This window comes from Carcharodon carcharias, chromosome 5 (genome assembly GCF_017639515.1).
Source record: "Carcharodon carcharias isolate sCarCar2 chromosome 5, sCarCar2.pri, whole genome shotgun sequence".
Lineage (NCBI taxonomy): Eukaryota > Metazoa > Chordata > Chondrichthyes > Lamniformes > Lamnidae > Carcharodon > Carcharodon carcharias.
Window position 1 is genome coordinate 125,716,443 of NC_054471.1, and position 13,498 is coordinate 125,729,940.

The 13,498-nt window shown below is 41.5% G+C and overlaps 1 protein-coding gene across 2 annotated transcripts in view; it reads right to left on the minus strand.

The window, feature by feature from the left end:
- The window catches only part of tpd52l1 (tpd52 like 1), a 48,358-nt gene that overhangs the window by 18,231 nt on the left and 16,629 nt on the right, over positions 1-13,498 (minus strand). For both annotated transcript variants that reach the window (XM_041188694.1, XM_041188695.1), the window contains exons 2-3: positions 7,627-7,727; positions 2,527-2,675 (exon numbers count right to left, since the gene is read on the minus strand). In XM_041188694.1, the coding sequence (XP_041044628.1) occupies positions 2,527-2,675; positions 7,627-7,727 (250 nt within the window). The remainder of the gene's footprint in view (positions 1-2,526; positions 2,676-7,626; positions 7,728-13,498) is intronic.

A 13,498-nucleotide genomic window follows, 5' to 3' on the forward strand; every position in this document is an offset into this window, starting at 1 on the left:
TGTCAGTGACAGCAATATCAAGAAGCACTTACTTGTTCACTGATGTTCATTTGGGTTTTGGCAGAGAGGGTCTTGGCTCCAGATCTCATTACAGCATTTGTCCAAACATGGACAAAAGAGCTAAACTCAGGAGGTGAGGTGAAAAACATTGCCCTTGACATCAAGGCAGCATTTGGCCGAGTGTAGCTTTGAGCAGCCCTAGTAAAATTGAAGACAAAGGGAATCGGGGGAAAATTCTTCACTGGCTGGAGTCTTAGCTAGCACAAAGAAAAATGATTATGGTTGTTGGATGCCAATCATCTCAGCCTCAAGACATTGCTGCAGGAGTTCCTCAGGGTAGAGTCAACCATCTTTACCTGCTTCATCAATGACTTTTCCTCCATTATAAAGTCAGAAGTGGGAATGTTTGCTGATGATTTCATAGTGTTTGGTACCATTTGCAACTCCTCAGATATTGCAGCATTCTGTGTCTGTATGCAGCAAGACCTGGACAACATTCAGGCTTAGGCTGACATGAGGCACAAATGTTACTTGTCACTTAAGTGACAGACAAAGACCATCTCAACAAGAAAGAATCTAACCATCTCTCCTCGACATTCCACGGCATTGCCATCAGTGAATCACCCACTATAAACATCCTGGGAGTTACCATTGACCAGAAACTTAACTGGACCAGCCATATAAGCACTGTGGCTACAAGAGCAGGTCAGAGGCTAGGAATCCTGTGATGAGTAACTCACCTTCTGACTTCCCAAAGCTGGACCACCATCTACAAGGGACAAGTCAGGGGTATGTTGGAATACTCTCACTTTGCCCAAATGAGTGCAGCTCTAACAACATTCAAGAAGCTTGACACCATCCAGGACAAGGCAGCCCACTTGATCAGCACTCCATCCACCACCTTAAACATTCTCTTCCTCCACCACCAGCGCACAGTGGCAGCAGTGTGCATCACATATTAGATGTACTGCAACAATTTATCAAGTCTCATTTCACAGCATTTTCCAAACCTGCGACCTTTATCACCTACAAGGGCAAGTGCAATAGATGCATGGAAACACCTCCACCTACAAGTTCCCATCCAAGTGGCTCACCATCCAGACTTGGAACTATATTGCCATTTCTTCAAAATCCTGGAACTCTCTTCCCAACAGCACTGCGTCTGTACCTACCCAACATAGACTGCAGCAGTTCAAGAAGGTGGCTCACTGCCACCTTCTCAAGGGTAATTAGAGATGGGCAACAAATGCTGGCCTAGCCAGAAATGCTCATATCTCATGAACTAATTTTAAAAATTGGAAGTATTTTCCAATTAATCATTTTTTTAATAGAGTACAACACTTGCAAATTTAATCTAATATTGGAATGCAAACAAAACATGGATATTTAACAAGGATAAACTTTGATTGTTCCCACCGGACCTATTGCCTGAGTTGGGGCTTGATGACAGTATAGTCAGCTCTCAACTCATGTCCAAAGGCTATCACTTCATCAGTACGACGTGCAGCCAAGGTAACTATTCAAGTTGGGATTACTTTCAGAAACACAAAAAGCATGAATTTTAAACATTGTCATCTAATCATTCATTTCAAGCAAGTTATAATTGTAACCGATTTATTATTTTCTTTTAAATTTTGAAACTGAAATTCAGGATAATGTTTGTATTATTGACTGGGCATATTTCAGACTTCATATCCCAAAAAGGGAAGTGAGGACTATATTGATAAAATCAACAGCTGGATACAAATATTATGATGAAGTTCTAACCCTTACAATTCCTGCTTATTTTGAATAAAACATCAAAGGTGAAAACAGATCTCTTTCATGGCACAAGGGAGTAAAGTAGGTCAAATGAAATAGCAGCATGTGGCATTTATTTAGTCAGCATAAAAGGTCTTCAAAAAGGTGGATCTTTTGCTCAAGTTGCAATATTTTCCCCATCCACTCACATTAGGCAAAATGAAAACAGCTTAGAAAGGTTATGTTGGGAGTTTTATACAGTCTACATTTATCTGCTATCATCTCTTCCAGGTTATCCAAATACATGAAAAATAGATTTCCTATGAAATACTTACTCAACACATTATCACTTATTAACTAAACTATTTATTAATATATGTTTCTGATTCTGGCAGAAAGCTCCGTAGATGCTGGCAGCCCACAGGTACTTTACCCAAGGTTGAGAATAGATAATGAGCGCCTTCCAAGCAACCAAATGTGGTGCAGCACAATTCTATCCTAGCTCGATGTCTACATGTGCAATTTTCAAATTTTGATCTGGATAACCCAAGATTAAATGCAATGCATTTACTCCAGTAATGCCAATTGGGGGAATTGTTCACTTTAATTTTTAACAGGTATTTCAATTGGGTCAGCTAAAAATTAACCAGCATCCAAAAGTACATTTTGTATCAAGCAAATAAACATTTGGGTGAATCACAGCAAAGCACTTCTGCATACAACAGGAGGAATAATGCACACAAGGTTGAATCAAGTTGCAGCAAACTCCTTCAGTCAAAAACTTACATCTCAAAAGTCTGCATATCCTGCCAGCCTTTGCTTAAATTGTGTTTTATTTCATTCAGTGGGGTGATGCCCATCTTCTGCTTTATTTCAACTAGATGCTTCTCCTTGGCAATCAGAGCATGTCGCAATGTAGAGATTTCATCTTCTAGCTGACATTAAAAAAACACTTAATTCTTCATGTACACATTCTAAATAGATATTTCAGTAGTTTATGTTACAATCTAAAAGTCATACCCACCCTCTAGACCAGTGGACATCTTGCCCAGGTAAACCACTACATAAAATTATAGCAGTACTGAATGCACTCAGTTTGCAAATCCATAAGTTCTAACTGCACAAATATTACTGCAGAGCCTAGAGAAAGTTTACTTCTTTTAAAATATTGTCATAAAATTACATTTTCTTTATGGAAGTCTATATAGGCTATGCAATTCCTGTGGCTGAAAAGGCAACCTGGTCCCATGCTTCTCATCGTCTGGACACTGCTTCCAATATTTGATTGGAGGAAATTTCGACTCATCCAGTACTAGATGCCAGATAAGCAATCCAATAATTTAGCAGTGGCAAGTTGAGAGAAGTGGAGGTGAGGTACAGCTATGTGTTGTCAGCATACATGTGAAAACTAACACTGTGTTTTTGATGATGTCACCGAGGGGCGGCATGTAGTTCACAGAATTTTAATGGCACAGGAGGTCAGTCGGCCCATCATGTCTGAACCAGCTCTCCAAATGAGCATTATGACCTAGTGCCATTGCCCTGCCTTTTCCCCGTACCCTTGCACATCGTTTCTATTTGAATAATCATCTAATGCCCTCTTGAACGCCTTGATTGAACCTGCCTCCACCATACTTCCAGACAGTGCATTCCAGATCCGAACCACTCATTGTGTGAAAAAGCTTTTTCTCACGTCACATTTGCTTCTTTTGCAAACCACTTTAAATCTATGGCCTCTCATTCTTGATCCTTTTACGAGTGGGAACAGCTTCTCCCTATCTACTCTGTCCAGCCCCCTCATGATTTTGAACATCTCTATCAAATCACCTATTAGCCTTCTTCTCTCCAAGGAGAACAATCTCTCCAATCTATCTTCGTAACTGAAGTTTCTCATCCCTGGAACCATTCTTGTAAACCTCTTCTGCACTCTTTGCAATGTGCTCACATCCTTCCTATAATGTGGCGCCCAGAACTGTACACAATATTCCAGCTGAGGTCTAACAAGTGTCTTATATAAATTTAGCATAACTTCCTTGCTCTTGTACTCTATGCCCCTATTAATAAAAGCCCAGGATACTACATGCTTTATTAACTGCTCTTTCCACCTGTCCTGCCACCTTCAACGTTCTATGCATATATATACCCAGGCCTTTCTGCTCCTGCACCCCCTTCAAAATTTCACCCCTTATTTTATATTGTCTGTCCATGTTCTTCTTTCCAAAATGCATCACTTAACACTTCTCCACATTGAACTTCATCTGTCACCTATCTGCCCACTCCACCAACTTGTCTATATTTTTTTGAAGTTCTACACCGTCCTCCTCAGTTTACAACAGTCCCAAGCTTCATATCATCTGCAAACTTTGAAATTGTCCCCTGCACACCAAGATCTAGATCATTTATATATATCAGGAAAAGCAAGGGTTCCAATACCAACCCCTGGGGAACTCCACCATAACCTTCCTCCATTGACCATTACTCTCAGCTTCCTATTTTTCAGCCAATTTTGTATCCACATTGCTACTGTCACTTTTGTTTCATGAGCAATAACTTTTCTCACAGGTCTGTTGTGTGGCACTGTATCAAATGCCTTTTGAAAGTCCATGTACACCGCATCAACAGCATTACCCTCATTGACCTTTTCTGTTACCTCTTCAAAAAACTCCAGCAAGTTAGTTAAATGTGATTTCCCTTTTAGAAATCCATGCTGGCTCTTCCTTATCACCCATGTTTTTCCATGCGACTACTAATTCTATCCCGAATAATTGTTTCTAGAATCTTGCCCACCATTGAAGTTAAACTGACTGGTCTGTAATTGTTAGGCTTAACCTTACAACCTTTCTTGAACAAAGCTGTAATGTTTGCAATTCTTCCATCCTCTGGCACCTCCCCTCAGTCTAAGGAAGACTGAAATATTACAACCAGTGCCCCTGCAATTTCTACTTTCACTTCCTTCAATATCCTTGGATGCATCTCATTGGTGCTGGTGCCTTGTCAACTTTAAGTACTTACAGTCTATTCAACACTTGCTCCTTATCAATTTTGAACCCTTCTAGTGACAGTTTCCTCGTCTATCACCATGGCCTGGGCAGCATCTAACTCCTTGGTAAAGACAGATGCAAAGTATTAATTTAATACCTCAGCCATGGCCCCTTCATTTACTTGTAAAATTCCTTTTAGCTCCCTAACCGGCCCTACTCCTCCATTCACCACCCTTTTATTATTTATATGTCTATAGAAGGCTTTGGGATTCTCCTATATGTTGGCTGCCAGTCTTTTCTCATAATCCCTCTTCGCTTCTTTAATATGCTTTTGCACCTCCCCTCTGAACCTTCTGTATTCCTCTTGGTTCTCAATTGTATTTTCTACCTGACACCTGTCAGAAGCACACTTTTTCTTCTTTATCTTAATTTCTATCTCCTATTTCATCCAGGGAGCTCTGTTTGTTTGCCCTAATAGATAGATGAGAAACAGGAGGGGGCCAAGGATAGATTCTTGGGGACACCAGAGGTAACAATGCAGAAGTGGGAAGAGAAGCCATTGCAGAGATTCATTGTCTATAATTAGATAGATAAGAATGGAACCACACAAGTGCAGTCCCACCCAGCTAGACGATAGTGGAAAGGTGTTGCAGGAGAATGGCGTGGTCAGCCATGTCAAAAGCTGCAGGCAGGTTGAAAAGGATGAGGAGGCATAGCTTACCTTTGTCACAGACAGGAGAAAAGCAATCAAAAATGCCAGCATCATGACACAAATTTTTAAGAAAGTTTGTTCTCAGGATGTGGATGATATTGGAATGCTGCATTTATTATCTATCACTAGCTGTGCTGAGTAACTTATGATGAGCTTTCTTTAGACCACTCTGGTGATTTGTTCCTACAATGGTGGCAGGTAGAGAATTCCAGAATGTTGACCCAGTGGAATATAAACTAATCTCAGTAACGGTGACCATGAAACTATCATCGATTGTCATAAAAACCCATCTGGTTCACTAATGAAGGAAGGAAATCTGCCACCCTTACCAGGTCTGGCCTACATGTGACCCACAGCAATGTGGTTGACTCTTAGCTGCCCTCTGAAATGACCAAACAACCTAAGTTCCAGATGAAATAGGGGCGAACAACAAATGCTGGTCCTGATATGCCCACATCCCACGAAAGAATAAAGAAAAATAAATTCAATTGAAATTAAAGAGGATTGGAGATCTGCGAATGTTGTAAGATTGTATCATTACTTAAAAGGGTGCAAGGGGTAGGCCAGAAAATTATAGGCCAGTCAGTCTGACCTCAGTGGTGGGAAAACTATTGGAAACAAATCTGAGGGACAGAATTAACTGTCACTTAGAAAGGCACGAATTGATCAGGGATAGTCAGCATGGTTTTATGAGGGGAAGATCGTGTCTTACTAACTTATTAGAATTTTTTGAGAAAGTAATAAGGAAGGTTGATGAGGGTAGTGCAATGGATGTTGTCTACATGGATTTCAGTAAGGCATTTGACAAGGTCCCACATGGCAGGCTGGGCAGGAAAGTGAGATCTCATGGGATACAGGGGAAGGTAGCAGGTTGCATCCAAAATTGGCTCAGTGACAGGAAACAAAGGGTAATGGTCGATGATACTTTTGCGAATGGAAAACGTTTTCCAGTGGTGTTCCACAGGGTTCGGTGTTGCGGCCCTTGCTGTTTGTTGTATATATTAATGATTTAGACTTAAATGTGGGAGGCATGATTGGAAAGTTTTTAGATGACAAAAATTAGCCATGTAGTTGATAGTGAAGAGGATAGCTATTGATCCAGAATGATATCAATGGTTTGTTTGAGTGGGCAGAGAAGTGGCAAATGGAATTCAATCCAGAAAAGTGAGAAGCAATGCATTTGGCGAGGGCAAACAAGGGAATACTCAAACGGGAAGTTATTGAGAGGGGTTGAGGAAGTGAGAGACTTCGAAGTACAAGTCCACAGGTCCTTGAAGGGGGCAGGACAGGTAGCAAGGTGGTTAAGAAAGCATATGGAATGCTTTCCTTTATTGGGTGAGGTATTGAAAACAAAAGCAGGGATATAATGATGCAACTGTATAAAATGCTGGTTAGACCACAGCTGGAATGTGTTCTGGTCATCACATTACAGGAGCGGCATAATTGCTCTAAAGAGAGTGCAGAAGAGACTTACAAGAATGTTGCCAGGGCTTGAAAATTGCAGCTATGAGGAGAGATTTGATAGGCTAGGGTTGGTTTCCTTAGAACAGAGGAGGTTAAGGGGTGACCTAATTGAGGTGTACAAAGTTATGAGGGACCTTGGTAGGTTAGACAGGAAAGACTTGTTTCCCTTGGCTGAGGGGTCAATTATCACAGAGCATAGATTTAAGGCGATTGGGTAGAGGGGACATGTGGAAAATCTTTTTCATCCAGAAGGTGGTGGGCATCTAGAATTCACTGCCTAAATTGGTGGTTGACGTTGAAATGCTCTACTCATTTAAAAATGTACCTGGATCTGCATCTAAAGTGCTGTAAGCTGCGAGTCTACAAGCTAGGTGCTGGGAAGTGGGATTAAAATGAACGGCTAGATTTTTTTTCTCTTTTTGGCCGGCACAGACTCGACTGAATGGCTTCTTTCTGTACTGTAACTTTTCTATGGTGATTATTTTTAATTTTTTGTTATTGTTCACAATGTAGCTTAACAACGCAATATTCCCATGAAGAAAAGGTGTGGTCATATAAGGGCTTTTGGATATTTTCCCCAACTTGTTTCAGGTTGGTTACTCTATACATTATTATTTTTAAACGTGTTTTGTTGGAATACTCTAAAGGTTGATTTATATCAATAGCTTTCTCAAAGTAGATGACAATGTAATAACAATACATTTTATACACACAAACAAATCAGATTACCTTGGCCAATTCCACACCAAGATCTTCTTTCTCTTCTTCAGGGAGTGTGCCAAGGTCAATATCAGCACCCAGATCACTAAAACGTCTGGTTTCAAGAACGGCTGTGAAAGTATAAGAATATTGTTATAGACCCTGCTTCTGCCTTAGGTCAGGAATTGAGTTAGATGGTCATTGTTGAGCTACAGAGTCACTCAGTACCAAGATCCGTGGGCTACCCAAATGTTAACTGCCACTTAACAGTCCTTGCTATAGACAGGCATAGGCTGCTTTATTATTAGAAGAGTTGCAAATAGAGCTAAACACTGAAACCATCACTCCTGCTCTTAAGATAGATTTATTTTATTAAAAAAACTAACTTCATAAATTTTATACATAGATCTTTACCAGGGTACTGATACAGATTCAGATTGCTGGGCAGTAGTGTGTGGGAAATCCATACACTTACCTCATCTCAGATGTCATGGCTCATGTTGGAGGCCAGACCTCAGCAGGAATGGGTTGTCAGCTGCATACTGAATGAAAACTTCTGTCTGGGTCCAGACAGAACTCCCATCTTTGTCAGGTCTCCTGCAACCGACTGATACTCTGGATATGCTGGTAGGCTGAGGATTTTTGACTGTTTTAATTCAAGTTGGAATCTTGAATGTTTTCCACGAGAGTGATCTCTGGGATTTCTAACTCACAAAGGCTGTTTAAAGAAGGCTTTTCAATGCTATTCAAATGGACTCTGGAATGATAGCACTCCAGGCAATGTCCACAGACTGGATCAACTTGCTTTTTTGATGGAGGGACAATCGTGTGGACAGTGCAGGAGAGTCCTTTAAGGCAGGTCAGGTGCAGTAGGATTTTGGAAAATTCACTGCCTGGAAAAAATGTTAGAAACTTTCTGCACTCCAGGTACTGCAAGTATAAATGTGAACGGTTTGTAAACACTAGTTGTAGATACTGGACGAATAATCAGTCAAAGTAATGAATTATTTTAAAAATCCAAGCAAAATGGGACAAAAGGGTTTTAATCCTATTCAATATGTAAAACATCCTTTCAGTGCCAATCAAAACTTAGCAATTCCAGCACCACAGACATTTTATACACAGAAACATTTTTATAATGTGATGTAAAACAAATTTCAGAGTTTGTGTCCTGCACCCCTAGCCCCCAGATCAATCCACTAAATTTCAAGCTGGATATTTTGACTTCTTGTTTGTTGCATTATGTCACCAGATCATGATACTGTATCAAACGTTGGCACAATAACATTTGCATAGGGTAACTTCAAGGCCTCAGCAAAATTAACTGATGACTCATTAAGGTGCTGTCAACTAATATCCTTCATAAGCGAATGGTAGGTTGTCAATTAAATACCTATTACCAGCAATGGTCAATTCCCAAGTTCCAATGTGCTGTCAAGAGATGTATCAATTGACATGTATCAATCATCAATACTACTTTTGGACAATTAGGCTTTTTCACCTGGTGTCAATGGTAACTGCAAAAATCAGCATTAACCTTGTCATTAAAAATTTAAACTTAGCTAACAGTGATGAAAATTCAGACTAGCTGAGTTTAAATTTTTAATGACAAGGTTAGTCACATTTTATAAACTTGATTGACAGCCTGCTTTGGAACTAAAGTCATGATTGAAGCAACAGTGGTAATGTTCAGTCTATAATTCAAGGATGTGTGGTGAAGGGAAAATCATTATCTCAGAGCTCTGCACCATTGGGTTCATCAGACCAATAGAACTAGCACCACTTCTAAATGGAACAAGTCTATCATAAGATAAATGTACTAACCTTTAAGTACCAAACACAGTCTATACAGAAACTATTTTTTATATTTTCTGCAGTGTTACAAGTGAAAAAATAGGTTCTGTAAAACTTTCAAATACTACACATAATATTCTACACTGAGGGTTTTCTTTGAAATCAAGAGAACACCCCAATCACAAGTACTTTAAAAAAAAACAAAAAATAGTCATTTTAGTACAAGAATGGAATCAGATGATTCGAATTATAAAATGGCAAATGCAGTGACACTTGCAGCTGGAACAGCATTTCATTTGAAAGTAAAAACCGTGGTCCTCAGGGAAAGTGGAGAGTAAAGTTACAAGATTGCTAATTCATCTACAGCTCATCTAATGTGTAATCTATTGGATTAAATTACATAACACACAAAGTAACCGGACTCCAATTACTCCACTTCCTTGAATTACCAATTTTTAAAAAAATTACATTGTTTATTATTGGAGCCTGTGGGGAAAAAACTGTTTTGATGACACCTGTGCACCTTAACATCTCTACTTTCATTAAAACTCAGGTACCATTTTGCACCAAGAGTATACACATTACAAACCTTTGACTCAATTGAAAAATAAACCAATTCAGAAATAACAGGCTCTGTAACAAGTGCAAAACAAGTTAACCTCATTTAAGATTGATAACAGAATTAATATTTTCATTTTATGATAGTACAGAACTTGAGCATTGCTGAAGAGAGAGACATGCTGTTAAAGCTTGTGAATCTGTCCTGATGAGAGCAAGATGGAAAGCTTCAGCAGTATGTCCTTTTCTTTCAATAATATTGTTTATGTCAAGTGATTAAAGATTACATTTTGACAGCTAATTTGCATTATGCAGTAGCTGTTTCTATACTTTTTGATACTGGATTCAGATTAGCCCTGCAAATTAGGATGCAGTGTATACTGCACATAAACTTAAAATGTAAAGGATGATTTTTTTTAAAAATAAAGCTTATGGCCTATTCCACATGATTAATTTGTGCTAAATATTTCATCTGTGGATTTCATTGCCCAGAATATATCTTAAATATTGAATGATTGGTGGCAATTTCAAAACTAGACAATGTTGTTTGATAAATAGAATTTTACAGGCTAGAGACAGGGTTTATGCTCCACACAAGCCTCCTCCAATTTACTTAAACTTACCCTGTTGAAATATCCTTTAATTCCTTTCTCTCTTACGTACTTAGCTAGCTTCCCCTTAAATGCATCTATGCCATTCCATGCAGCCACTCCAAGAGGCAGCAAGTTCCACATTCTCAGCACTCTGAGTAAAGAGCAACCCGTGTATTTATCAAATAATATCTTGTGCATTACTGTTAGATGGACTAATATCGAAATTGGCTAACTTGAGCCAAACACAAACAATTTTATTGCTGCTAACCATTACTTAACCAGATTTTTTTAAAAATTATTTTGAGATAAAATTGAAATCCCCCTAGTAGCAGAAAATCATCTGGTGAGGTGCCCAGGCAAATTTAGGGCTTTACATTTTATGCATTGGTCATTAACCCAGGATCGAATCAGATACATCCAAAGATGCTAAGGAAAGTAAGGGTGGAAATTGCAGAGGCACTTACTATAACTTTCCAATCCCCTTCAGCTATAAGGTCAGTGTCAGAGGACTGGAGAATTACAAATGTTACACCCTTGTTTTAAAACGGGTTAAAGACAAGCCAACTACAGACCAACCAGTTTAAAATCCTTAGTGGAAAGACTTATAGAAATGATAATCTGGAACAAATTTAATAGTCATTGGGAAACATGTGGATTAAGGAAAGGCAACGTGGATTTGTCAAAGGAGTAGTGTGTTTAATTAACTTGATTGAGTTTTGTGATGAGATAACAGAGAGGGTTGATAAGATATATGTGGACTTCCAAAAGGCATTTGATAAACTAAAGTTGAAATCCATGGCATAAAAAGGGAAAATGGCACCGTGGATATAAAGTTGGCTAAGTGACAGGAAACAGAGTAGTGGTGAAACTTTTTTGGACTGGAGTAAGGTATACAGTGGGGTTCCCCAGGGGTAAATGCCAGGGCCATAGCTTTTCTTTATCTTAATGACCTAGACTGGGGTGCGTTGGGCACAAAATTTGCAAATGACATAAAACTTGGAAATATTAGGAACTATCAGGAGGATAGTGATAGGCTTCAAGTAGACATAGGGCGGGATTTTGAGGTTGTCAGGCAGGCCCGAGTGTAGCCGGGAAACAGTCTGCTGCCCGCGATTGGCCCCCAACCATGATTCCACACTGACGAGCCAGTTAAAGCCTGCCCAGCATGAACTGCAGCTCGTCACTGGTCGGGAAGGGCTGCACGGGGGCGGGTGCCTGTCAGCCACCAGGTCCAATGGCAACACAGCGTATGGTTTAAAAATGGTCTAGGCACCCCTCAGAAGGCGACCACAGAAGAACGTCTGTTGTGCATTAGCAAACTCAAAGTTGAGTGCAGCTGGAGACACCAAACGGGAAGGTAGGTTGGGTGGGCACTCGGCCTTCTACTTTTCGGATGAGTGCCTTGCCGTCCTGCTGGAGGATGTGGCTGTCAGGAGGGACACCCTTGTCCCCAGAGACAGGAGGAGGAGGCTACCACACCTCACCAAGAGGGCATGGGAGGAGGTGGCAGCGCTGGTAAGCAGCCATGATGTGGTGCAGCGAACATGGGTGCAGTGCCAGAAGCTGTTCAATGACCTGCTGCACTCAGGAAGGGTGAGTACTGTGTTGGCATAAGTGTTAAGGTGTGGCTGTCCCCCTGTACACCTCAGGGGTGTTAGAGTCTGAGTGCCAACTGTCAATTACGCCTGAACTGGCCAAGGGGGTGAGCCTTGGCTGCTTGGACTGAGTGCCTTGCGGCTTGAGGGCCATGACTCGGATGTGCCCTGCAAAGTGTCCCTCAGCTGGGGTTGGCCAGGCTGCAATGGTGCTACAGTTAGAGAGTGGACCAATCAATGCTCCTCTGTCCTTTCGGGAGAAGACGAGCCAAGCAGAGCAGACATGTACAGATGGCAGCCCACCCAATTTCCTGCTACTCAGTAGGTTTGAGCAGGACACCCTCGAGTTCAAGAGCCAGCACACTCCCTGTGCAACCGGGCATGGAGAGGCGGGGGTGCCAAGTGAAGGTCAGAGTGCAGTGCACAGCAGTGAATTTCAGATTGTGCAACCATTCTAGTGTAGTCTCTCCATTGATGTGAGCCTCAAAACTGGAGTTCCCATTGATCATTGAAAGATGATGGCACCATGATGCTTATCTCCATTGTCTCATCAGGTTGCCTGGCATGCACAGTGACAGTCTGGTGACTTTAAATAATGACATGTCCTTGTTCTCTCTTTTAGGTTCACCAGCACGCAATTGCTCTGTGGACCCTGAAGAGCCACCCCTGAAGCCAGGGAACTGCTGGGCTTCACTTGCACCTGCGTCACATGAGCTCTCTGAAACAGGCACCAGCGCAGATACCAGCACCTTGGTGGGCATTAGATCAGCAGCTAGAATGTCGGTGCACATTGGTGAGGTCACTTCACACTTGCTTGAGGTGCAGGTGGAGGTAGAGAGTGCCCAGGGTGCCGGCAGTCGGAGGACTCTTGGGGGCCAGGACGATACTCAGTGAAAGGTAGATGATGAGCCTCTGGAGTCATCCATTAGGCGGCAGGTACTGGATGTCCAGCGAGATGTACGGGAGGATCTGGTGGAGGTCCATGAGGGCATGCATGCCATGGTCTCTGTTGTGAGGAGTCCATGTGGAGCGGGAACACTGCGTTGATCCTCATGGCTGAGCGCATTGTCTCCTCCATCGGGGAAAGGCAGCTCCAGGGACAGAATGAGGGGTTCCTTGGGTTACGCTCGGACCTGCAGGCCCTCACACAAGTATGATCTCAGGTGGTCAGTGTCAGTGTGGGAGATGGATGAGGCACGCAGTATCCCAGCTAGGTGCCCGTCCATCAATGGTGAGCAGGGAGGTACAGAGCGACCTCAAGTTGGTGCACGAACTGCTTGTCATCTCTAAGGGCTCCTCTCAGGGAACTCTGGATGATGGCAATGGCAGCAGCTCCTCCACCAGTGACCATGGCATCTGATG